Source organism: Falco biarmicus, chromosome 8, assembly GCF_023638135.1.
Source record: "Falco biarmicus isolate bFalBia1 chromosome 8, bFalBia1.pri, whole genome shotgun sequence".
Lineage (NCBI taxonomy): Eukaryota > Metazoa > Chordata > Aves > Falconiformes > Falconidae > Falco > Falco biarmicus.
Window position 1 is genome coordinate 33,251,271 of NC_079295.1, and position 26,025 is coordinate 33,277,295.

Consider the following 26,025-nt stretch of genomic DNA (forward strand, 5'->3'; position numbering starts at 1 on the left):
AATCTGTCACTTATCTGGCACTCACCTTTTATAAACCTCCCCCTGCTGGATTCATCTTTTTTTCTTTTTTTATCTGACGTCTTTTACATAATTACACAAGAACATAATTTGTTTCTTATACTGCTTATTGCAAGTGAGAAGCAGACGTCACCAGAAGCATCGTGTCAGAGGTAACAGCTAGATATAATCTAAGCTGGTCTACCAAAACAGATAAATTCAATCCATGGTGGAGTGTGGCTTTAAAATACGGCATGTTAAAATAAAAACACGTATAAAATTCTCATCTTCATGTTTACTTTGCTAAAATGATCCAATGGGGTTCCCACTACATTCAGGCTAAGCGCTGCTGCCCTTCATTCTCAAAGCCAAACCTTGAAGCCTCACATGCCAAAGTCACAGAGCTCCACATGCAGAAGGTTCCTTGCAGGAGCCCATCTTTCAGGGGTGCTCACTCCCAGTATCCTGCTGGTACCTCTCATGGCTAAATCTCTACTGTTCCCTTGGAAACAAGGACTGGGAGGTGCAGGGCACAGGGCCACCACCACCGATGGGGTCCACCTGGAGAAGGTCCTGCACAACACTCGTGTTTCCACAAGTGTCTCTGCGCTGCACCCATGTTCCCCTTTGGCTGGTAGAGGACTGGGTACAGAAATCGAAAGCTCTCGATTGTGAACTGTTTTTACACCCTGCAACACTGAAATTGGGCAGGCAGGAGCACGGGGCTCCCCGCAGAAGCCTCCAGTAGCTCTGATCAACTGTACGGGGGGGGGTGACTCTTGGCTTTCACGCCGATTCCCCGGCTCCCGGCCACATGTGTAGAATTAAGACTTAAGGTTTTTTGATCTGGCCAGGGCCCGGTGTCGCTTCCCAGAGATGAAAGGCTGCCCTACAATGTCTCTAATCCTGTGCTGTGTGATGTTTTCAGAGAGGCAGATCTCTCACACATGTGGAAAAGATAAGGTTCAATGTCTGCATCCCTTTTGTACTGCAAGGCTCCTAAGATGAATCCCATTTAAATAGGATAAAAAAGATTCAGAGGGGTTTTTCCGAACATCAAAATCTTTCTCCCTGTTATAAAAGCAGCCAAATAAAACATCCCTTTCCCCTCCCGGCCCAGTCCCTCCAGACACTATTTACCTCTGTGGAGTGGTTTCAGGCTGGAGATGAACTGGCAGGCTTCAGTGGGGGATTTGCAAGCTCGAATGTAGCTTTTCACACTGCTGACAACATCATAGAATGTCACGTTGGACGCTAAAGAGAACGTGGATTGCACTGAAACATGCACAAAATTTGTCTCCCTAACAGAAAACAAAACAAAACAGCCCTGAGTACCACAGGTCAGTCTGATGTCATCGTTAGCACTTTATACATAGGACTCTCATTAACACAAGCGAAACAGCCGTGCGTTGTAACAGACCTTAAAAACAGGACAAACTTGCACACAGAGAGGGAAATTTGGGGCTGGAAGGATGCTGGTATCTCACTTTGAAACCAGCCATAAATCCTTCCTGGGCAGCTCACAAGCCTATCCCCAAGGCACTCAGGCCAGGAGGAGGATGCTGGGAGAGCCAGACAAGATGGTCTGGCATTCCCCATGCTCTGTGCCACCACCAGGCTGGATTGATCAAGCCCAGCACTGACTCAGAATGGAGAAAGTGGATCTCACGTTGAATATCCCGAACGCTCAAGTTTCTCACTTTCCCGTGGTAGCCTTAGCCTTACCTGGTCACCTTAACTGTGGAGTGGTGGTACCCCGGCAAGCCCGACAGCGATGCATTGAGCTGCAAGGAAGGAGAGAGCAGCTGTTAGAGCCCCAGAGGATGACGGAGGGAGGCAGCCCAGCAGGATGTAGCACAGGATGGCCCTTCTGGGTCACTGACACCATCCCCTTCATTTGCCAGAGCTGTCTGCTGAGGCCGAGGGGGCTCTGAGTGTCCAGCAGTTCATCTGTTCGATAAGGAAGATGCGCCGTCCTGCTGTCAGCAAGGGACGGCTAAAATCAGCACCGTGCAGTCTTGGACAGGAATGAAGATCTGGCCATTGTGACATGAGCATCTGCCTGGGGCCCCACTGTGCAACAACCACAAAGGCTGAGGGTGAGCCAGGAGCCAGCAGGGAGAGAGCCCCGTGTGAGGCTGTGCTCAAAGCGGCACCCTCAGAGACTGCACATCTTCCAAAGAGCCTCCCTCCCGCTGGATCCAGGCAGTTGTTTGTGTTCACTCCCCAGCACAAACCATGCAGGCAGCATCAAGGTGACTCACTCGAACTCCCCCATCCTTTGGCGACATCTCCAAATCACCTACCCCAAAAAGAGCTGGGCTGAACTGCAGCCAGCCCAGGACCTGCTAACAGGGTGGACTCACACATGCAATGATCTGGCTAAAAAATGCACAGAGATGTACATCCCCATCCCAGGGGTCTTTTTGGAGCAGGTGATGGCACAGCATCTGGGGAAGCCACCAGCTCACCCAGCACTTGCTTTCAGCTGATCGAGGGCCACATGTTTGTGGCAGCATGGCTGGGAAACTCCACCACTAAGAGGAAGGTATGTTTGGGTGGGTGCTGCTGCTGTGCTTCATCCCATGGGGTTTGACTAAGAGCAAGGTGGCACTAGCCACAGTTCAACCCGTCCCAGCACCTGTGAGATTTACTGGTGAAGGATAAAGCCCAGGGTTACTGTTTTAATGCTTGACCTTGGAGGAGCACTAATGCCCCTTCAAGGTCTGGAAAAGGCAATGCAGCCAGGAGACACTAGGAGAGGATGGAGGCTACAGAAGCGTGAACCCAGCCACACAATGAAAAGGGCTTCACAGTTTTCTGGGCAGATATGCTGTCTTAAGACCCACAGGAGCCAAATCTCTCCACTGCAGTCTTGACAGCCTGGGCGGGACAGGGAAGAGAAGTGTGATGAGATTTAAAAGCATACATCTCACCAATCCTACTTACACCAGACCAGGGTGATTCGATGATTTGATGGACAGCTAAATCCATGCTACAGTCTCATTGCTACAGTCTCATGGCTTCCCATGACAACTGCAGGAGGAGCAAAGGGGACCCGTCCCATCAGCGTCGCCAAAGCCCCAGCAATGACACTCACCATCGCCAAGATTTCGCCCTCGATGTGGGGGAGCTCTGTGTACTTCCCATGGGTAATATTAAGCTTCAGAGGGACCTGGCCAATAAATATTCTTACTGAAAAGGAGAATAAGACAACTTAGTCAGAACACACGTGTCTGTGCCGTGTGTAGCTGTGGTTTCATCTGCCTTACATGAGAGACTGCCTGGAAAACCCCTTCACGCAGAGGACAGAAAACTCATGTCTGAGAGTCACTGCCCCAGTAAAGCAAAGTCCCAGACTTGGGATTTTTCCAAAAAGCTGCTGTGATGTTCCCACAGCCCCAGTCAAATTCCAGAGCTCAATGGTGCTGAACAGCCAGCATTTCACCACAGCATTCACACATTTCACATAGAAACACAGGCTACTTTAAAAGGACCCCTGAACACACAGAGAGAGGGGTAGATTTAGTAACAAGACAGTTTCAGGTACCAAAGCTATTTATAATATTTTGGGGTCAATGCATCCAATCTCTCACCCCTCCCTGCAATGGAAGGAAAGCAAATCAGCAAGTCAAAATAAAGCACTGCAGAAAGGACATTTTCATTTTTTCAAATTGTTGGACAGAATGAGCAACGACATCTGAAAAGAGATCCAAAAGATGCATTTTTCCATGCTTAGATTTATATTAGATTCACGGCAGCAGAATGCAATAATCTGAGTTATCCAGACTCAGAGAGATAATAACCCTAAATCTTGTATTAAGTGTCATGAGATACTTGGTGGAAATGAGAACTCAGGTCTCCAGTTTTACGTTCCACCAGCAAAATAAATATGGTTGCAGATGACATTACAAAGCCTCCAATTCTTTCCCATTTTTTCCCATCCACAGAGCCTATCTTCACCACAAATTTTACATCAGAGAGATCTAATGTAACAACTCTGGGTAAGAATAAGATGAGAATTACCTTCACAGTATTTACATAGTCTGCCCGTATCCCGGTTCAAGGCATAATCAAAACAACTCTAAGTTAGAAGCTGACACATTCCAATTCAAAGAAATGTTTCAAAACACCCTTCAGAGACACCTCACCCATGTTTCCTTAGCAAAATTTCCATGCCTGTAATCCTTGCTGATTAAGGGTCAGAAGGAACTCAAGCAAAACAAATTTCCCTTTACAATGGGACATTGTAAATCCTTGAGATTGAGAATCCTCTCACAGAAAGGAGGGGTTCAGAACCTGAGATCCAACTAATAACTGTGCCACATGAAAAATGCTAGAAGGTACGAAACAAGACCTTGATCTCACAAAGGCTTTCACGGCTGCTTAATTTTCTGCACATGGCTGATCCCTCCGAAGCCAGGCTACACAATGGCCTCACTCACATCCCAAGCCAAGCGCTGTCGCCCAGGTTTGCAGGGCTGGGAGCTACAATGAACTGCTTTTGGGGGGCTGTAAGACACATCAGGAACAGAAGAGGCACATCTGTCCTTCACTAACCAGCCTGGCCCCACCGCTCTGTTGCTATGTTTTTAAGAAACCCGCAGCTATGAGCCTGCTCCCCAGGGCAGCCCAACACGACAGGCGTTAGACCCTGCACTGGTATAAACAGCAAAAGGCTCTCATTAGAAGTGGTGGTTGGGAGGAACATTAAGCCCCTGAACTAGTCTGAGCAGAGGTTAATTTATTTTAGAAGATTACAGATAATTATTTCCATCTTTTTCTCCCCTGGTTTTTCACTTTTGTTTTCTTACCTAAATTGCACTTTCGTTTTCTTACCTAAATTGCACTTTCGTTTTCTTACCTAAATTGCACTTTCCTTTTTCCAGCTCATATCCAAGAGGACACTGACAGATATAGGAGCCACGGGTGTTGTTGCAGGTGGCCAGCGCAGGACAAGGGTTGGAAAGACATTTATCAACATCTATAAAAGCAGAAAAAAAATGAGACTATAGTTAAAGAATCATAAAAATCATCAATTGTTGGGCTAAAAAAGGTCAGCTTGGCCTCTCTTCTGTGACCTGCTGAGCATTATCAGATGTTTCATTGCATTATTTGCACTTACTGTTTATCCTGTTCTTAATTATTCTGTCAGAGCCAAAAGAATAAATAGAAATCACATTCTCTTGAATATTCATTCAAAAGCCCTTGGGATCCAGTGTTGATCCATGTTAATATGAACACTCAGCTTGTCTACAGCACTGCTTCTCTGCAGATCTCAGGGTGCTTTTCACAGACAAACAACCCTACAGTTATGGATGGTGAGACCGAAGAAGGGACCTTGACAGCCAGAGCTAGACACGGGAGCACAAGCTACTTCACCAAAGTCCTGTCCTTTTCACCCAAACATTGTTTCCATGATCCAAAGCTAATGCTTGAACACTGGTGCAGTCTGTAGGTTACCCAGTAATGGTGGAGACAGCCCTGGCTGCTGTCACCTCCTTTACCAGAGCTGCAGCTTTCTCAGTGCTAGGTTGGGGACAGCCACAGCAGCAATATCTGTCTGTGCCACCGCTCATAATGCCCTTCCCTCTGGGTGAGCAAGGGCTTGTGGAGCAGACACCCACTGTGAAATACAGGGTATCTGGGAATTAATGACTGTAGGCTCGAATACTTCATAGATTAGCCAACTCAAACTACAAATTCTGGAGAAGATAGCCAATACATCCCTTTGAAAAAAAAAAAACCAACCATGTCCTGCTCAAAAATGCTTCTCTTGCTGTGTTTATGATTCACAAGCACAAGCACATGTCACATGTGTGTGCAAGGGCAGACTGTAGGCAGGACTGTGGACTTGTTGTCGACAAGGCACCACAAGGCCAGCAAGGCAGCTCACACACCACCCGTCCCTATTCTGTGGCTGCAGCGAAGCACTGCAGCAGAGGCAGGAAGGATGGGCTTTGCAGGCAAAGCACAAAGTGCCCGAGCCAAACCCACGTGTGCATTTCTGACGGCGCAGACCAGACAGTCCCGAGCCGAGCTCCACATTGGGACACACCATTTGATGCAATCTCCATGTCTCCACCAGCTTGGCACAGCTGCCTCAGCATCAGTGAGAAGATTTCATGTCTCTGATCCAAGCAGCCAGAAATGAGTGGGCATATTTTAAGACATTGGCTTTCACTTTGCTGTCCTTCAGTTTGAGTTTTGTACAGCGGGGGGGACCCAGGGCAGCTTCTTCTCTCATGGCAGTGAGCACCTACGTACAAAGCACCATGTCCAAGGCAGCAGAAGGATCTTTTGCATTCTGGTAAATGGCAAACCTCAGTATTTAAAGGAAAGAGTAACTTGGCAAAAGTGTGAATAAAGGATATGTTACCTTATTTTTTCTATTAAAGAAATGCATTACCCTACAGTGATATTTTTTTTTTTTGCAAGAAGCCATAGCTAGAATTAAAGCAAATTAGCCTGAGAAATAACCTTTAAATATTTAATTATTGGATGTAATATATACTGTTGCCAGTATTTCACTGACATTAATGCAATTAGCACTCACAATATCCCACAGTGGCAGAAGGGCCAGGCTCCTGAACTTTAAACACACAGTCAATTCCCATTAATATAAAACTTCAGTCAATACATTTACTTGAGAAGATAAGGAGCCTGGCAGTGGTAGTAAATGATTGTAACAACACACTCATCGGGACTATGATACATAGCCTACCAGGAGAAGCAACAGGCCCTTGAGTAGGAGATTATTTAGTGGGGAGAAAATGACCATAGGTTGTAATAACAGAAGGTGTTCCGACAGAAACATCAAGTGCTGGCCAACCTTCTTTCCTCATGAATAAGATAGATATCGATCAATATCAGTTGATATTGTCAATCGATCAACAAGCACAAAATGCATCCTACATTTACCTAGAAGGGCAGCTTTATTTTCTTAAAAATCTCAAATTTCAGCTTAAAGTTTCGATCAGAAACGCTCACCAAAACGTTCACCCTCTTCCAGAAGTTCAGCTTGGTTGTTAAACTCTTAAAAATATCAACATGGAGACCGAGCTCTTATCCTCAAACCCTGCTGACAACAGACCTGTCATACATACATACATACATACATACATAACCCTTTAAAGACCCTAGAAGGGGGAGCCAGGCACTCCTGCCCCCCTCATCCCTGGCCCCACGACTGATGAGTGCCATTAGACATGTTACCTGTTGCTGGAGATGACATCCTCAGCCCAGTCGTGCTGCTTGATGGAGGAATGGTGGTTGGTTTGGTAGCAGCCAAAGTAGTTACAGTGGTCACAGTGGTCTTGCTGGTTGCAGGGGCTTCAGAAGAACTCGTAACAGGGGTGTTTTCCTCAGTGACTTTATGAGGCCTTGCAGTGGTGGGATCCACAGCTTCTGTGCTTTCACCAGTGGTATACATGTGCTTTGTGGCAGTGGGTGTTTGAGCACTGTGGTCTTTCACAGTGCTAGCATCACCTGAGGTTGGCTGGTGACTGGCCGCCGTTGTCAGCACAGGAGGTTTCACCGTGGTCTGTGCCACTGCAGGGACAATGATGCTGTGGTTTGTTGCACTTGGTGAGGAACTAAGGGGTGCCTCCGTTGGTCCAGACCGTGAGGCATCGCTGGCCATGGTGAGCAGTGGCGTTGCTTTCCCGAAGCTGCCCCCCTGGGCAGTGGTGGCTCCCAGAGAGGCAGTCTCCTTTACAGTCGCAGGAGTGGACATGGATACAATGCGTCCACCAAGCTGTTCCATGGGCACCGTAGGGAAAGAAGAGCCAGAGGAGGTGAAGGTGGTGCTATTTTGGGGCTGACGCATGACATTGTGTTTGTTGGTCCCTCTGGGCGAGCTCCCAGCCACGGCAGCTGTGGAGGGCACCTGCCTGACCACAGCTGTAGCTACAGAGGTGCTTGCTTGATCACTATCATTGGACTGCGAGATGGATGTTGGTGATGAAAACAGGGGCAATAAAGATGCTAATGAATAAGATGGGGAAAGCGATGAGGAAGTGGGCAAGGAGGATGACAAAGCCTGCAGAGGGGGTGAAGATGCCAACACAGAGGGCGAGAACGGCTCAGATGGTTCTGATGATGTAAACAGATCAGTTGGTGGTGGTGTTGATGACGGCAAGTGATGCAGCAACGAGAGTGAGGAAGAGGCTGGAAGTGCTGATGAAGACAGAGATGACGGGCTAGTGGTCAGCAACTCAGAGTCAGTGTTGAAGAGAGTTGTGTTTTGTATGCTGCCTGCAGAAGCAGAAGTCAACAGTTTGGAAGAGTGTACCAGCAATGGCTCTGTAGATGGTTCCATGAAACTGCCATCACTGGATACATTGCCCCTCCTGCCCTGTGCCACAGAAGATTTTGATGAATCAGAAGGATTGGAAATTTCAGTAAAAAAGGTGGAACTTTCTGAGGACTCAGCAGAGGTGCTGCTATTCGAGATAGATAGGAGGGTCCTTTCTCCTCCTCTGGTATATGTGGTTGAAATGTACGTGCCATCCGTATGAGAAACCGAGGTCCTTTTCTCAGCATCGACACTACTGACTGGCTGATGGCTACTTGAAAAGCCTGGAGTAAAAGGACAAAATGTATTAGAAAGACAAAGTAATATGAAAGTATTTAGATGTCGTATTAAAATCACTTGCTAAATACATGAAACACTCTGTCTGTGAATTGGCCTGTGCTCTTCTCAAAATTTGGAGCACCATCCAAGCATGGTATCCAATTAGGAGTCTTCTGCACTCCTTACTAGATTCTAAATTGGTAAACTCGGATAGACACAAGGCTCCCATGAAACATGTAGGTTTCTAAAATACTGTTCTTCCAGTATTGCTTTTCTAACGTGATTGAGCACCTACCATTCCATGATATTTTGTGGCAAGCTAAGCAGGAAAACCCATCTGTTCTTTTTATCACTCATAATTTAGAAAACTTATATCCCCTCCCTCTTATACTCCGTTCCCAACTAAAGAACATCCGACTTATTCAGTCAATTTGTTTTTAGACACAGCGAACTTCATGCCTCTGCAGGATGAAATTATTACATTATGTTAATTTGCAGTTTATCATGAACTCATGATTGAAAACTTTGCAGTCAGGAAATCCTAAACAACTAGCACATCAGTCTGCCAAAAATTCAGATCATTCAGCATAAAAGGTGCAGCAAATCTTACATATTATAATACAAATTTCAGATGTACAGCTAAGTTCAGTAACCTTTAAAAGTAAAAACCAGGGTATTGAAAATGTTAATTCTACAATTGACTTAGGTCATCGTGAAACACTCGTGAAAGCATAACCCAAAAGAAACCAGTTGGGATGCAAAAAAATAATGTGGCCATCAAAACAGGAGAGCATCCCTGTTTGGGTTCATGGGTTCCCTTCTGGAACGATTTTCCAGCTAAGTGGGGTTTGGCTTTGAGTTCTTTGATGAAAACATTCTCCTGAGTGAACCTGCAGGTGGCATTGCATGTACTAATGAAGGAGAACTATGTACGCAACACAGGTAATTATACGCAGGACAAAGTGAACTTCCCCGCGCCCCGCAGCGTACACTGGCAGACATGAGCTTACCTGTGAGATCGTTCTGGAAAGAAGAGTCAGTGGGTATCTTGGAAGAATGTGTGAAGAGCGTCTCTGTCGCAAAGCCCGTGAAGCCCACACTGCTGGCAGAGGCATTTGCTGTCCCACTCTGCTCCACGGCCACCAGCTGAGCTGACCCAGGAGAGCTGGCAGTTTCAGCGTAGGAAGTGGAGTGCTCCATGGCACCAGCCAGCGCATCGTCCGACACCGAGTGCAGCATCCTCTCCACACCACCGGCAGATGCGGATGTACCGTATGCAGGACCAGTGACGGGGCTGGACACACTTTCCTTGGCACTCAAGCTGCTTAGGGAGTGGTGGCTGCTGCCCACGGCTGGAATGGGATTGAAAAGCAGGCATCTGATTTTATCATCTCAGAGCAGAGAGCACTTGTGAGCCCTACAATAGTTCTGTTTGCATATGCATATCAATAACATTGTGCAGATAAACACGGATTAAATACAGATTAAGTAGATCTCATATATCTATCACCTTAAATATGGATTTAACACACAAAGCCTACTCCAAAGAAACAGGACTGTCCAAATACAGAAGGACAATCAGTACCATTAGAGTCATAATGGCATATTTATGTTATTTATAATTATTGCCCCAACACAGGCAGGTAGTATATGTGTCCTACAGCAAGAAGCTACACATCGCATTCCTGAGAGTTTTTGTTAAGCATCAACAGCTGTAGTTACACAACTCCAAGGAGCAGAATCACCACCACTTACAAATTCTCCCCACAACACCCACAACAGCTCTGACACGTGTTGGCAGTCATAGCAGCCCCACGGAAGAGGGGAAGGGAGAGGCAGTGGGTTTTTTTCAAATTCAAATGCCATCGCAGAGTTCAGAAAAACTCACTGGAAGGTTCGCTGGTGGCTAAGAAGTAGGTAGAGACCCTGGATGAAATGGTGACCTTGGGCTCTGGGTACCCTGCTCGGCCAGACGAGACATGTCCCACTCCAGGCCATGCCGTGGAGGACAGGAGGGGGCCGGTGTGGGACTCCTCTGCTGTGTCTGGGTGAGACATGGGGCTTTCTGCCGTTGTGCCCCACGTGCCACGGCTAGCTACAGCCTGAGATGTCTCCTTCTTGTGGCTGGAGAGTGTGGTCAAGACATACACGGTCTCAGTAGGAACACCAGAAACTCTTCTTCCTCTCTCTGGAATTGCAAAGCAGAGATATACATAGATATATACAAAAAATACTTATTTTGTATATTAATAATACCTCTGAGGCCTGTATAGGGACTAAAATCTGAGTATTTCTATCTCCACAGTGGAGGTGGCACTTGGTGACCAGCATCACTTATTTGCTAAGTGGTGTTCCCAGGCAATCTGTACTTTAACATCAGAAAAATAAAACAGACTGGGGAGCATGGCATTTCTGAAGGAGAACAGTGGCAGGGAGGTAGGTCCTGCCCTTGAACGTCCTGCAGAAAATTCCCTTGGGTGGACCAGTGGGTTTCAAACCAGCTCTGGTGTGACCCTGGCAGCAGAGCTGAGGCTGAAGCACAATAACTGGGAGATAATGAAACGCAAAAAGTCTGTTGATCCCCTGCCACATCTCATGCTAGGCTCCCCCAGCTTGAGGGCGGAGGTCAAGGCTCCACGGCAGCCAGAAGAGCTGCCTGGCCATCTAGCTCCCAACATGGGAAGCGCTGCCCCAAGTGCTGTGAGGCAAGTACCTCACCAGCCACACAGTGCTCAGATGCCCTTCGCCATACATCTGGCTTACTAAAAAGGCACATCTAGTTTAAAACTAGGAAAGGGAGAGTGGGAGCTCGGACCGGGGGTGAGGGGATGGGATGTCCTCCACACAAACTGGAAAACCACAAGACACACCTGAAGCACTTGGTGAAGGTGAAGGCACTGAAATTCTGGGAGAAAATGCAGGCAGCGGCTTTGTTGGAAGCTCACCAGGTCCAGCACTGCTCTGTGAAGCATTGCTCTGCCTCCCAGGCTCTGCTGCTGATGAGGATGGCAGAAGGACCACGTCCATGGAGCTGGTGTGGGGTGGAGCGGGAGCAGAGCTCCCTGCCATGCTGGATGCAGCACGAGTGTCTGACATGGGTGCTGTGCTCCTCTCCCCACCACTGGTGGTTATCACTGATCTGGGTGTACTGGTGAGAGGAGCATCGGGCAGGCGTCCTCCTGTTGCTGAGGCCCCTTCTGCTGAGAAAGGGCAAAGCAAAATGGAGTTATACACCCTAAGCTAGAAAGAGGTGGGCATGCTCTCTTCCACCACCACCCTTAGGCTGATGGCACAGATGTGACATGACGGAAGATCTAAACCCAGAGAAAATGCTAACTGTGAAGACACAACCCTTGCTGGTGCATGACTCTGCTGCTCACAGGAGGACACCCTGAAGAAGGCACTAGAATAAGTCATGGGGGCACTGCTGGGTTTGCTGCCCTGCCACAGTTTCCAGCACCGCGGTCCAGCTGCGGGGCCCACGTGCCCACACTGCCACCACAGCACCAGCAGTGAGCGAGGCAGGGTTACAGCGGCACCTGACACCCCGACACTCAAAACATAGCACAGCAGGCTTCTATGGCACCAGTAAATATAGCGTTTGCACCCCTGGGTGGTAGTCAGGAATGACTGGTGTGGCCTCCTGCTTGGCCACAGGACTGCTCTTGCGGTAAGGCTGAGTTTTTCTTGTAACTAAATGCAAAAAACCGCTAATGCATTTTTCTCTGGAAGTTGAAATTTCCCTCCATAATGCCCAATGCCATTCTCTAACACCTTCTAGCATGCCCTCACTCCTCCATACAGAGCAGATGTTTGAGATCTACAGGAAGAAGCCCCACAGGACAGTCAGAGCTCACCTGGGGAAGTACTTTCTGAAGCAGTTGGTGAGCTTGTGAGCAAAAGGTCCGTGGATGACACGGTGGCACCTCTGCCAGCACCACCCTGGGCACCCAAAGAGGATGAGGTATGGTCTGGAGAGCTGATGGTTTCTGTACCAGCGGTGGAAATCTCTGTTGTTTGGGCCAGCCTGGTGCTGGCTGACAGAGATCTTAACGTCCTCCCTCCACCCTTGGTGGCTGCTGTGGAAACGGAGGTGCTGTTGGTAGGGAAATAAGTTCTTCTCTCTGTTGACAGGATGCTGAGTGACACATGGCTGCTTCCAGTAGCTAAGACGTGATAAAGAAACAATTTACATTTTTACACATGTGAAATTATAAATAAACAAATGAGCTTTCTTCCAGTAACCCCCAGAGGCAGCAAGTAGAAAATAGAGAAAAGATGTCAATCCAGAGAAAATAGGAAATTTTCAAAGACATGAATCCTTCCTATTGAAATCTGTCTTCTAAAAAACATGGTTTGATGCTGAGAAAAGTGCTAATATAAAAAAACTGTTGAACTTATAATGTTGTGCACTTGATTTCACCATTATGTGCCCGAGTGCACGCCACGCTGCTAGAACAAACAAGTGCTGTAACAACCCAGAAAAGCCTGGAAATCAGTTCAGACAAGGCACTACGCTGGGTGGCATGAAGGCCTTAGAGAAAAAGTTTGAAGAAAGAGGATCAGGGGGATCGCACCACTTCAGCACCGCAGCAGGGTCTGGGACCAAACCGTGGCATAAAAGACCTCAGAGATCACATTCCAAGCTGCCTTAAATTTGTTGAATTCGTTCAATTTCGGGGAAGCAGCATGGTCCAAGGTGTTAGGACAGAGGGCAGGAACTGAACTCCAGTCCCTGGGGCTGTAGGGACATGATCTAACCCTTGTTTGCTTAGTACTCTTGCCTATAAAATAGAGATAACAACTGGAGATAGTAAAAACAGAATCGTGATTTGGAAGTTAATTATTTTTCTTGGCTTAATGAAACTTCCCACACATGTGCCCTTTCTGTAAAAAACCCAAACCACATTTTTTGGTCAAGCAAGAACTGAAATATTTCAGAGACTAAATCACGCTACATCCTTTCAAACAATACATTCTGCATAACAGAAAAGTCAGGCAAGTGCAAGATACAGTAACAGTCCTCTGTTTGCTTACAGGGAAAAGGGTATTTCACTTCTAACTTGAGCTCACCTGGGGAAGGACCTTCCGAAGGGGAGTGAGAGTGCGTTAGCGATGAGTCTGCCACCCTCTCAGTGAAATCCGTGATTTCTCTGGGCCCACGAACTTCGTAGGTGTCTCTCACAGAAGACACGGATGAGGGCTGGATGGTGCCCAGGGTCCTGTACGTGCCAGTACTGGAAGTAGAGACTTCTGCTGCCCACCAGCTGCTGCCTGTGGCCGAGCTCGGGGGCCTCCCGCTGCCAGTGGCCGTGGCTGAGATGAAGACGCTGGTGGGAGAGGAAGCAAGGGGGTTCTTCTCTGTTGCTGAGCTGTTAACTGCTTGGTGGCTGCTTCTGACACCTAAGACACAAGAAAATCAGGTTGGAATTATACATGTAAAGCTATACATTTGAGGGATTGTTTGTGTAATGTACATTTTTATACTGTTCATTAAGAAACTGAATAGACCAAGTTCTCAAGCTCTGCAAAGAGGTGAATCCCTTATGTTCAAGCACATGTGGCTTACAAAAGGCCATGAAATCTCAACTTAAACCCATGGTTTTTAACTGCAGGCCGTGCACAAAACCTGACTTACTCATTTCAGCTCTTTCAAGCTGAAATCAGGAGTGTACACCTGTAACTTCAAGCCAAATCTGGAGGATGAGCTAAAACAGGCCTGGGTTAGGTTTTCTAGTGGCAAGCCAGAGACTCCAGCTGCCACCTCAGCACCAGGCTGATGGCACGGCCATGGGGCTGAGCCCCTCACCCAGCACCAGCCACACAGGGCTGGACACAGCCTCACCCGTATGATGCTCAGAAATGCCCCAGCCTGGTGCTCACCCCAGCCAGCTTTACCCCAAGTCTAGCAGGCATGCTGCCCCAGGGCTCCCCCAGGCCGCACCCCGGCGATGCCAATATTCCACTAGCTCACCAGGAGCAGGAGCTGCACTACCACTTGCAAAGCAATGGGCTTAACTGTGAATTAATGGTGCATGGGGGGTAGAGCTCACTGGAGACCACTTCAAGGGCACAGGGCAAGTCAGCACTGTCGTGGCTGTGGGGACCCCCAAAATGCTGCCTCTCTTACAGACCAGCCTGCATGGCAGATGCTGCGCCAGGCGACAGCTGCAAATCCCCAGCAAAAGTGTCTCTGGCAGGGAAAAAGTACATGCACATATTTCTAACCAGTGGCTGCTTTTCCCAGCATGGGAGTTTCATTAGCAGCGAGGACATCGATGTTTTGCGCTTTTTCACCCAAAACTGCGATCCAGTCCCACCCTTCCCACCAGCCCCGCTGCCAGCCTGATGCAGCCAGTAATAAAAATATCCATGTATCCAATAGTGACTGGTGGCCATATCTGAAGAAAAACAGCACGGGGATGCAAAATCTCACCCAGCCCTGAAGCAGCCAACTTTCAGACTAACAGGTTTACCTCTGGAAGTACTTTCAGAGGCAGAGAGGGAGCTTGTGAGCAAAGGCTCCCCGGGAGGCGACAGGAGATCGGTGTCTTCCCGTGAGCTGTTAGGATGGTGTGTCCTGGCCCCCAAGGAGGAGAAGGTCCTCCCCAAAGAGCTGGTGGGTTTGGTGCTGGTGACAAAGTCGCTTGCCACACTGGCTGTGTGGCCACTTGTGTGGGACCCCGGTGCCCCTGCTGGCACACTGGGCATGTCAGCATCCTGGGTGTCCAAACGCAGGGTCGCCTCCTCTGCAGCTGGGATGTTCTTGGGTTCATAATTGCTGCTAGAGGCTAGAGAAAGGAGAAAAGAAATGTAAAACTGCATACACATAAATGAAAACAGTCGGGTAGGTTTCATCCCTCTATCAGTAGATGTAGTCAACGTGTGTGTGAATATTCAATACGGAAATATTTAATACTAGGAAATCATTAAGACAGGGGAAAAAAAAGGTCTCCATATAGGAACTCCTGAAGTTACTGCTTGCAAAATTCAACTGAAAGTTCAAGGAAAATCTATCCTCCTCTTCCAACAAGAATAATATTTATCCATACTTTCATTTCTGTGAAATGTTTTTAAACGTACAGAATGTGCCAAATACAATATTATTCCTCCTTTCTTTAAAATAAAAAGGATGTATTTTGTTTATAAAGAGTCTTTAAATAATGATCTGAGTTATACAGCTAGCTATCAAAACTCACTCATGGAAGCACTTTCTGAAACAGACGGCGAGTCCGTGAGCAGTAGATCTGTGGTACCTCTGCCACCACCACCTTGGGCACCCAAAGACATCCCAGGGGACCAGGTCTGGTTTGAAGAGTCCATGATTTCAGTACCAGAGGTGGCAATCTCTGCTCCATCAGCCAGCTTGGTGCCGGCTGGCAGAGACCTTAACGTCCTCCCTCCATCCTTGGTGGCTGTTGTGGAAACAGAGGTGCTGGCGGCAGGGAAATCCGAAACTCTTCCCTCTGTGGCTGAGATGTTGGATGGCTCATAGCTGCTTCCAATGGCTACGGCACAATAAAAAAATCTGGATTTATACATATGAAATTATAAACAGATGGATCCATTTTCTTCCCAGATGCTTACAGCGCACATATGGACATTAAGCATAGGAAGTTTTCAATCTGGACAAAGTGCTCTTTTGGAAAGGTATGAATCCCCTCACCACAGGAAGACCTAGCACAAAACTCAGGGCTCAATGCCAGGGCAGCACAGCTCTGTGAGAGCCAAGGTGGCTCGGCCAGCACGAAATCCCACGGGACGAGGACTGCACGGACTTGCCTTTACATCCCACCTTTGCTCTAAGGCTCGTGGAAATCAGCCCAGGCTCTCTTAGTATTTTTTGTAGCTTGACCATGCATCAGACAGCAAAAGGGGGAAACCTGCCCACGGCCATGTTCCTGTATGAGCCTCCAGCTTGCTACACATCCCAGGGCTTAACAGGACATGGGGAAAAATGCTTAAAGAAGCACAAAATAGGGTAAACCAACAAATCATAGACTAACCGAGCTCCCCCGCGGCAGTGCTTTCCAAAGCTGGGTGAGAAGGGGCAAGCTGGTGCTCCATGGAGGGCCTGGGGAAACGTCCCCATGCTGGGGCCACCGAGGAGGGCTTCAAGGCCAGGGGCTGAGCTGCAGAGCCTGGTGCTGTCCTTCTGACACCAGACCTTGGGTCTTCTGCAGCCCTAACGCTGTGCCCAGCAGCTGTGACAGAGAAGGGATGTGTCAACATGAGAACCCTGGAGATGCGTTGGCTCCCAGAATAAGAACCCGGCAACATGGAGGTTTCCATAAGTTCATGTGCAGTGGGGCAAAGTCTCCGTTTCTGAGAACACCAGAAACTGGCTGCTTGAAAAGCAAATGAGGGGAAGCCATGGAGCCCAGGGATCCTGGGTTTGTTGTCCTGTACAGGTCATTGAGGCACAGACATCTCACCCTGTCTAGCCAAGAGCAAACCCACCCCACGTGGCCATGAGCGTGGGTTACCAACCCAACACCCCACCGCAGCACCAGTCGGGGGGGGCACAGCTCAGGTGGGGCTGGGACCCCGCCTTTGTTCTGCAGCTGGCACTGAACCAGGTGAGATATTCTGCAGCTGCAGTTGCCCACCCTGCAGAAAACACAGCGATGAGGCCCAAAGACCTTTTTTTTCTTTTCACATGGAAAATGTTGGGGCTTTTTAGACCAAATTATTTTTCTCATTGCTTTTTCATGTTTTCAGCAGGGAATTTCAGCTAACCATCCAGATAGTAACAAACAGAGAAAAAGCATGTGCAAAACACATCATCTTCTCTGTTTCAAGAAAGAAATAACTACATAAAGGCTTTTTAAAGCTAAAAACAAAACCATAGGCCAGCAAAGCTCACCTCCAAAAGTGCTGTCCATGGCAGGTGATGCTGTGAGCGAAGGGCTTGTGTAGTCCCCCGTGACATCCCTGGGGTGTAGCATGATGTGGTTTGCACCAGGCTGGGTACTGGAAGCCTGGGGGGAGGCCTGGGGCTGTTCTGGAGAGCCAGGGAGATGGGTGCTGGGGAGGGGCTGCAGAGTCCCCCCGCCGCTCCCCAAGGGGCTGGGTGAAGTGGCTGCAGTGCCTGTGGGAGGGCTGCCAGGCAGCTCTGTGCCCACCCAGCCGCTCACCGGTCGAGAGGGGCCACCAGTGCCTGCAAGGCAATGGGGGAAAGCAAATGAGAGGTCAGAGACAGGCTGAGCTGCCCACCCAACATCCTCCGCTGACACTCTCCATCTGCCCCCACAGCCCACAGTCCCCTGGCCTGTACTCTGTCTACAGCAACTTTGCGTTCGGGAGCTGCACCGATTCACTGATAATTTTCAAGGCCAGGAGAAGCCTTACGGATCCTTCTCTCCACCCTTACGCATGAAGCAAGCCAGAAAACTGCCCTGAGCACACGGTGGGGATGGAGGGCTGGACCCAGCACACAAAGCTCTGGCAGTGCAGGAGAGCCAGGCTTAACCAATGCCTAATGTCCCCAGGGAACAGCATCCACCTTGTTCCCAGGCTGAACTGGGATGGCTCACCTGGGTGATGGGTCTCCGTGGATGAAGGCAGCAGCACTGTCCTCATTGAGTTGTCAAACCCCATCACCTCCCAGGCCCCGGGGCGCCTGCCCAGTGTCCTCTCAGGCGAATCAGTGGTGACAGCTGCCAAAACCAGCAGCGTCCCCTTGGCAGCTGCAGGGGTGCTGGGGGAAGCCAGAGCCCTCTTGCCTCTCTCCTGGCTGCCCGCAGCATGGTGTTGGCTTCCAGCAGCTGGAAAGCAATGCAGAGAGAGTCATGTTCCCGCTGGACAAGTTAATTTTTCTCAGCTGGGGTTGCAGCAGCATCACCCGCTGTGGTACCCAGCCCGACCATGCACAATAGGTAGGGTCACAACTGCATCCCCCGGGTTTCCTCTTCTTAACACAGAGCACATGAGAGACTGCTGGGAACAGAGGGTTTCTGTCACAAAAAAAAAATGTGTATTTCAAAATTTGTCGTCATTTGTGTGTGGCAAAAGAAATCCAGATTTTTTTTAAAAAAAGTAAACGTAGAAGGCAGTAAGGAGCTTATGCCAGGACAGCCAGCAGCTGGCAGCTTGGGCATGCTAGCTCCATACTCTAGTCCCTAAGCAGGAAAAAAACTGAGGAATTAAAAAAATCAAAGAAAACCTCTATGCTCCTAACTCAGCAAGACACTTATTTCATCTGGGACTATTAAGAAAAAAACTGAAGGGGGGACAGGGCAATCAGCACAGCCTTGTCCTGCTGCTGTGGGAAACAGGTTTTACTTTAGTGCATGCTTAAAAAAGTACATGGGTTTACTCAGGAACACAGTCCCACCAAATGTGGTAAAGCTTATGAACGACCCCAAAGGTAAGTGTTCACCTGCATGATTTCCACGCGAGAACCTCAGCTACGAATCACAATGCAGTTAGTCAGGTATTTTTAGCTCGGGTAGTTATAATCTAGGTTGGGTTCACAATGGGGTTCAGCTCCTCCTGGGAGGATGTGTGGGGATGCCCAGGGGTCTCCGCTCTGTGCACAACCTACAAGCTCCATGGATGGGCAGGACTCTCTGGGGTGCTGCTGAGTGGTGAAAAATGACAATGGCAGCTCCCAAGAAGCATTTTCATTGTAGCATTGGAAAAAAAAACCACAAAAAACCCCAGCTTTCCTGTGATTTGATTTCTTCCCAAAATCTGAATTTCTAGTCAGTAGGGCAGGAATACTTCTTAACGCACCAGCTATTCTGGGTCCATGGTCTGGGTGGGGCAAACAGGGGCTCTCACATCCATAAAACTCACCAGGAGGATGGCTGCGGGCAGGCAGGTGGGTGTCTGTCCCAGCAGATGGGCTCTCTGGTGGTCCTGCTCCTGGTGGGGTGACATCCCCATCACTGGAGGGGGGACCAATGTGTCCCACGACCTTGCTTGCTGCCGGCACCACACTGTGTCTTGTAGGCAGCAATGCCCGCTCCCTGCTCCCAGCCAGCATTGTTACCAGCTCCATGCTGTCCACAAGAGCACCAGAAGTCCTCATCTCTGTATCTGAACTTCTCGCCTGATGGCTGCTTTCAATGACTGAAAGGAAAAACAAGAAAAAAAACTAAAATCCCATCAGCGCTGGACATGCAGGCTCAGCTTGGACACCGAGGCCAAGCTCTGATCTCATTTACACTAGAGAAAATTTTGCATAATCAAAACACAGACATGAAATTTATTTTTGGATTCACACCAGTGAAAATCAGATTGGTCTGCAAGGCCAAATGCCAAAACCCACCTTTGTGCACAAGGTTAATTCAATTCAGCACCCCCGTGGTTTTTCGGATTGGTTTGTGTGTGTGTGTGTGTTAGGAGAAAAAAAAATCTTTACAGGAGCAAAAAGAGTCTTAAACAAGTAAGCAATGGAGACACATGCAGAGTGGAGTCCACGGGAGGACAGTGTAGGTCTGCAGAGCTGATGGCCAGCTGGCGCCCAGCACAGCCCATGTGCCCCAACCCGAGGCCATAGTGATGGCGCGAGGGACTCACAGCTCTCCCCCTCTCTCTGCTCAGGCCGTGCTGGCTGGATGCCTGACCTTGAATCCCATCGCCTCCAGAGAGCTAGCACGAAGTTGGCCAAGAACCACCAGGCAAACAGGAGGGCTGGCATAAGCCGTCCAGCCACCACAAGGCACCGGGAAGAAGACATCAATGTATGGTGTGGATTACACTGGCCCTCCAGGTGCTGAAGCACCCCAAGGTGATGGACGTTTTGGTGTATCCGACATCAATGTCTACCAGAACATAAGAAACAAGATGAAGTTTGTGCATCATCAGGTCCATTTTCTGTAAGCGAACATGGCCGGAGCCCCTGCTCCATCCTGAAGTGCTTGAGTCTGTTCTCTTGCTCCTGCTGGAAAGCTTGCTCCAAACTCCCACCTCTCCTATCATCCAGAATAATTTTCTCATTTCATTAGAAAATGAATAAATGCATTTATAGAATAAATATTCATTCCCAAGTCAGCATTACCCTTTAGCTTACCTAGCTCTTCCCCTCCCTCCACTTACTCCCCACTGTGCCGATGTGTCACGGCAGTGATCACATCCCTTCTTTGCACAAGTTTCTTCTGCATTTCTACCATCTGCTGTATCTCATGGACCAAAAAATTACTTCTCCCAGGGACATCAATAGGCATTACATGCTTTACAGGATCTCCAAAAGCGCACAGATGGCCGTGTGCATCTCTCGAATATCAACATGTTCCCAAACTGGGCCCTAAGCAAGGACTGAAGTAGCCAACTTCTCAGCTCAATCATTAACACAGACCACCACCAGCAGCAGCAGGACCCGGTGCGGCAGCTGTAGCTTCAGCCTTGGGTCTGCCATCCAGTCTGATGCCGCCTGGAGCAGAGCATCTAGTGGCAGCTGCCATGAGCAGTTCCAGTGAGATTTGCTAGAGGAATTGGGGCTCCAGCCCCCAGTGCCAGCCAGGGCTGCACCAGGACTTCCCTGCATATCGATCACATGACAATCAGAAGCATCCGTCCCTGCCATGTACGTTCCAGCTCTGAGGCCTGGCCAGCACTGCAGCCTCGGATGCTCGTCAGAGCCCACAACAAGTCAAAGCAAGTTCAAATAATGGTTGTGTCACCTGAATTAGCAAGACCCCCGCTTTGCCTATCTTCCTTGTAATCAAAACACAATCTCTGGGCTGGAATAGCCCAGCGCACACTCCACTGTCTGAGCGGGCAAAATGGGAGGCTGGCGAGGGAAATTGGAAAGAAAGTGAGCAAAGTCACATATTTTTGGGAGGGGAACTCCCCCCACTTTGCAGCTCAGAGATCCATCAGGCTATGGAACACGTCCTGCCTGTTACACATATGGCATCTCAAACGGGGCCGCAGATGATACACCAGCAGCAGCTGAAGGCATCACTCAATCTCTGTCCAAAAGGTCTGATGTTGAGGGTTAAGCCTTGCGTGTCTGTCCTTCCCCTCCAAGCACTTTCTGTAAGAAAGCCTAGCCTCGGCAAAACACCCACGGGCACCTACCCCTCCTCACCTTGCCTGTCTCCTTTGGGGTGGCCATACCTGCCACACCAAAAGTGGCAATTTGGGGAGTGGTCTCTTCTATCCATCTGCAATAGTTTCGGTGGGAACTCACCGAGAAAAAAAGAGATATGTAGGTAAGACAGTCCACATTTCATCCTGGGAGTCTGAGCACCACAAGGCCCAAGGAGACAAGAGCTGCAGTGGAGCACGACCCCTCAGATGCCTTTACTGGCAGCTGTGATGCCCACCATGCCGAGCACAGCAGGCAGCCGCTGCCATCCGGAGGCCTGCTGTGAGCCACTCCTGTCCCATCTAACAAGCTGTTTGTTGTCGCCATGTGGACAAGGGGATGCAAAGTCGCAGGGGACACTTGGCAAGCCAATACCCAGCCTGTAATTGTAGCCCACAAGTCCATTTATAGCAGCCCTGATGCTGAAAGATTTGGGTGTGTTGGAGATTTCTCCCCATTCCCCTCTCACTAAAAGCTTTCAGCTGTGCAACCAACCCGTGCTTACTGTGCCTCAGCAGCCAGCTTTTCTGCACAGAAAAAAGGCAAAGCAGCAGATGCTTAAAGAAACCCTTAGGGGACGAGTATAGACAGAGGGAAATTTGCTTTCTCAGGTTGCCAAGTCATTTGTTAACAAGGGCTCTGGCCAGGCATGCTAAAACACATCATGGGGCACTGCAGCAGGCATTTAATTGCCACTTCTTAAAAATAACCCTGGAAATGCCAGCAAGCAGTACCTTCAGCTACAGCCCTTGATAGAATGCAACTGGTTTGAAAGTAAAATGCTGCTGGTTGCTTGTCTGGTCATTGTTTGCCCTGCAAATCCACCTCGGAGTTCTCTCTATCCTCTTTTGGCTCTGCAGAGCTGCTGGGAATAAACCGAAGCAAAACCCTTCCCCTTACCATGGGCACTAGCAAACCTGGCTTTGAGCGCAGTCAGGGAGTAGACGGGCTGAATAAGAAGGTACTATTTACACAGGCTTTTTAGAATCATCAGGCATTTTTATCTCTGCCCTGCAAGGTATGCCAGGTCCTGCTGCAGGAAGGAAAACTACACGCCAGCATGGGCTCAGCTCTGCCATTTGGTGGGTGCAGAGCATGAGCTGTGCTGGAAAATTCAACCCACAGCATGCAGTAAGGAAACTCAAAAAAATCAGTCTCTTCAACAAAACAGACAAGAAATCTCAGCTCATCACACAGCCATCAAGCCTTCCAGAAGTGCCAGATCACTGTAATCTCCTCTTTGACATCCCTGCAGAAATTAGCCTTCAAAGATGACCCTCCTCTGCTGGAGTGAACAGAGCAGATGAAAACTTCTTCCAAAAAAACCATCTGGCCTCCCCTGATGCATTAAAGGCTTAAAGCAGAGCAGCCCTTTAGCTCAGGTACTGATTTGTCACTAACAATTTTGTCACGTCCTAAGCTGCCAGCTGCTTTCCACGGTTTAACTCCACACGACCACAGCTGTCGAGAAATATTTGACTTCCAGCGCAAAACCCTCCTGCCACCCGCCGGACTGGTGTTTTCCTTCCCAGTTAAAACTAGCAGTGATGCTCACCAGACAGGTCGAGGCTCGGAGTTACTTTTTCTTCACAAGCATAACAAGTCCATGGCTTGCTGGGAGCTGAGTTATAATGCAGCCAGGACAAACAGATCAAGTTCCAGCCAATTTCTCAAGGCTTTGGGTTTGCCCCTGGCAGCGCAGCTGGATGTCTACCTTGTCAGACTCCTGAAAAATCCCTTGTGGACCAGTGATTTTCTGTCTCCATCCCAGGGCGCAGCACAGGCACTTCCCTGTCCAGGAGGTGCCTGCTGCTGGGGCAATGTCATGGCAATGCTCAAGGCTCAACCATGGGACAGCACAACACCAAAAAGCACAATGCTGCAAGTGGCTGTGATCACTCACAGACATTTTAGGGCAGGTAGTGAGGAAGGATGTATCCTGCTAACGCCAGGGGAGCAGGATCCCCGCAGACAGCATTTGGCAGGAGCATCACAACCAACCAGGGCACACCACAAGCTATACCAGCCCCGCTGCTTTCCTGCAGAAGGGATTTATCTCCTCAAAGGCCACAAAAAGACTCACTTGACCAAGGAACACAAATGTAATGTGTGTCTGCACACAAAAAAAGCCAAGAGCAGTTGCCTGGCTGCCCAGAGCAGCCCTTCACCCCAGAGCAGCAACTCCTCAGGAGGTTAGCGATTCCCAGGGGACCGTTCCTGGTACAGCCGCCCATGCAGTGGCTGTTTTGCCAGGGCTACAGCCACCGTGGGAGCATCCCGTGGTGAGCAGAGCTCGTGGAAAGCTAAAGCAGGCCCCTCCCGAGGACAGAGAGCTATAATTATAAAGTCCACATCTGTTAACATTGCATAATCTTAACATCATCCGAGGCTCACGGAGGGAAAAAAAAACCCACCTCATCTCAACTTAGAAAACTCCATGCCGGCTGTAGGAAAAGCTTAGAAAGAAAGGCAGACGGCAAGGGAGAAGAGGCAGGGAGCAAAGCCGGGGCTGCCGGCCCCGCAGCGGGTGGCACGGGTGGCTGCCGCTCCCCGCCGGGGTCGAGGCCGGGTCTGTGCTGTGTTTTGAACGGCTGCTGCGGATGTCGGGATCATGGGTGGAGGCCAGTTAGGAGCCAAGTGAGTTTGTGTGAACAAAAGCTACAGCCCTAAATCTGGACCGTCCAGGGCTCTCTGGGATTTTCAATTTCCTTCCTTGTTCTTGCCCTGAAAGAAGCCGTTTGAGGAGGGAGGGGGGAACGGGGGGGCTGAAATGGAGCTTAGAAAAAAAATATTCATACTTGAGACGGGTCAGTTGAGCGTAAACACGCTGATAATATTGCTCAGGGAAGGTCCCTCGTGTGCACTAAGCACTGGAAGAATGTGAGAGGTTTTTAACCACATGCAGTCAACCCTTTTCTGCTAATTCTTTCAATATTAATAAAAGGAATTATTCAGGCTGGATGAAGAAAGGTGGCGAGAGAGGGTGGATGGGGAAAAGAAGCGGTGCGGGAGCCCTGCTAGCACTTCCGACCCTACTGCAGGGCTTGGTTTGGCTGGGGTACCCTATAGACACATCCCCTGGTAGCGCCTTGCTTTGGTCCTCGTGCTCCTCGTCCTCTCCCCACCAGCTGCCAGGTAGAACAGGACAGCAACTCACAGGACTTTAAATCATTTTAAACATCATACAAAGGATTTATGCAGCCACCAACAGTGACTAGAGCTTTAATAAGTCAGCTCGAGAAAGGTGATGGGGGCTTAATGCCAGCAGCAGACCCTGCAAGCTCAGAGTGCCAGGGTCCAGGTGGTTAACACCTTCCTGGCTGCTATGGGTAACGTGTGCCCACAGGGCTGGGGACATCAGCATCGCTCTCAGCCCCTCCTATGCCAGGCCATGGCACTTTGCTGGCACTGCGCTTTATGAGACAAAACCATGCTACACTTCCACACCACCTCCCCTCTGGGACCTGTAAAACTGCAGAGGATGCTAAAGGTCATTTTTGGTTCCTACCATTTTTTTCATGATCCCAGAGCCTGATGCTCAGAGATGCAATAAGCAAAAAAAAAGGATCCAATTATTGCTCTTAAGAGCAGTACTCTAAAGCAGAGAAACAGGTACTCCAAAATAAAGACCACACAAAAACCTGTGGTCCTTTCCAAAAGTGTGGGATGCATGCATACAGCTTGCCTGCAACCAGGGATAAAACCCTGTGCAGGGACAGGATATTGTCCTGCTTATCCAGTGGTTTCCAGCCTCTTACTTTTGGTGTCCTAACATTTCCGCGGGGAGGTGCAGGCCCCCAGATCACCAGCTCAAGCCTACGAAGCCCTGAGCTTCTTACTCATCTTTCTTGGACAGTTTGGGTTCAGTCCACGGATCCCTGGCACTACACAGACCCACACTCCCTGAAAACCACCAGCCCAGGGCTCAGAGCAGCACCTTAATCCTCTTTTCATGAGCTTTTGTTTTTAAATAGCTTTTGGCAACTCAATTGAAAAAAAGTCCTGTTTTATTGTCAAGTCTTCGGAAAACACGTTCAAATGCAAGTCCACTTCCAACAGGGATAAGCTGTCTCATGACTACCCATACGCCTAAAAAAGCCCCATAACCATGCCAAGGCTCCAGTAAAATCCCAACCCAGTCATCCAGCCATCCAGCGAAGAGGGGACCAAGGCTGCGGCCACGGAGAGCTCCCACAGGGTCCCACCAAGACCCACGTCCCTGCTGCCTTCCCTGAGCAGAAAGCCTGAATCAGCCGTATCTGCCTGCATGCTGGCTCGTTTGTGTTCTACCTCAGAAGTGTCCCAGGTGTTAATGTGGGAAAAGCCCCTGCAGCCCCAGGGGGTGCGGAGGCAGCTCTGCCCCAGCACCAGCTGATGGGGCCCGGGTGCACTTACCAAAGGGATTTCTTTCTCA

The 26,025-nt window shown here is 49.2% G+C and overlaps 1 protein-coding gene across 5 annotated transcripts in view; it reads right to left on the reverse strand.

The window, feature by feature from the left end:
- The window catches only part of HEG1 (heart development protein with EGF like domains 1), a 59,431-nt gene that overhangs the window by 16,934 nt on the left and 16,472 nt on the right, over positions 1 to 26,025 (reverse strand). For 2 of the 5 annotated variants that reach the window (XM_056349147.1, XM_056349149.1), the window contains exons 2-17: positions 19,373 to 19,648; positions 18,109 to 18,339; positions 17,439 to 17,732; positions 16,579 to 16,776; positions 15,772 to 16,080; positions 15,049 to 15,363; positions 13,646 to 13,975; positions 12,430 to 12,738; positions 11,443 to 11,772; positions 10,461 to 10,760; positions 9,583 to 9,924; positions 7,213 to 8,577; positions 4,862 to 4,981; positions 3,098 to 3,192; positions 1,723 to 1,781; positions 1,138 to 1,298 (exon numbers count right to left, since the gene is read on the reverse strand). In XM_056349147.1, coding sequence (XP_056205122.1) covers positions 1,138 to 1,298; positions 1,723 to 1,781; positions 3,098 to 3,192; positions 4,862 to 4,981; positions 7,213 to 8,577; positions 9,583 to 9,924; positions 10,461 to 10,760; positions 11,443 to 11,772; positions 12,430 to 12,738; positions 13,646 to 13,975; positions 15,049 to 15,363; positions 15,772 to 16,080; positions 16,579 to 16,776; positions 17,439 to 17,732; positions 18,109 to 18,339; positions 19,373 to 19,648 — 5,034 coding nt within the window. Of the gene's footprint in view, positions 1 to 1,137; positions 1,299 to 1,722; positions 1,782 to 3,097; positions 3,193 to 3,226; positions 4,812 to 4,861; positions 4,982 to 7,212; positions 8,578 to 9,582; positions 9,925 to 10,460; positions 10,761 to 11,442; positions 11,773 to 12,429; positions 12,739 to 13,645; positions 13,976 to 15,048; positions 15,364 to 15,771; positions 16,081 to 16,578; positions 16,777 to 17,438; positions 17,733 to 18,108; positions 18,340 to 19,372; positions 19,649 to 26,025 lie in introns of those variants that run through there. The other 3 variants (XM_056349148.1, XM_056349150.1, XM_056349151.1) reach the window with 3 other exon arrangements.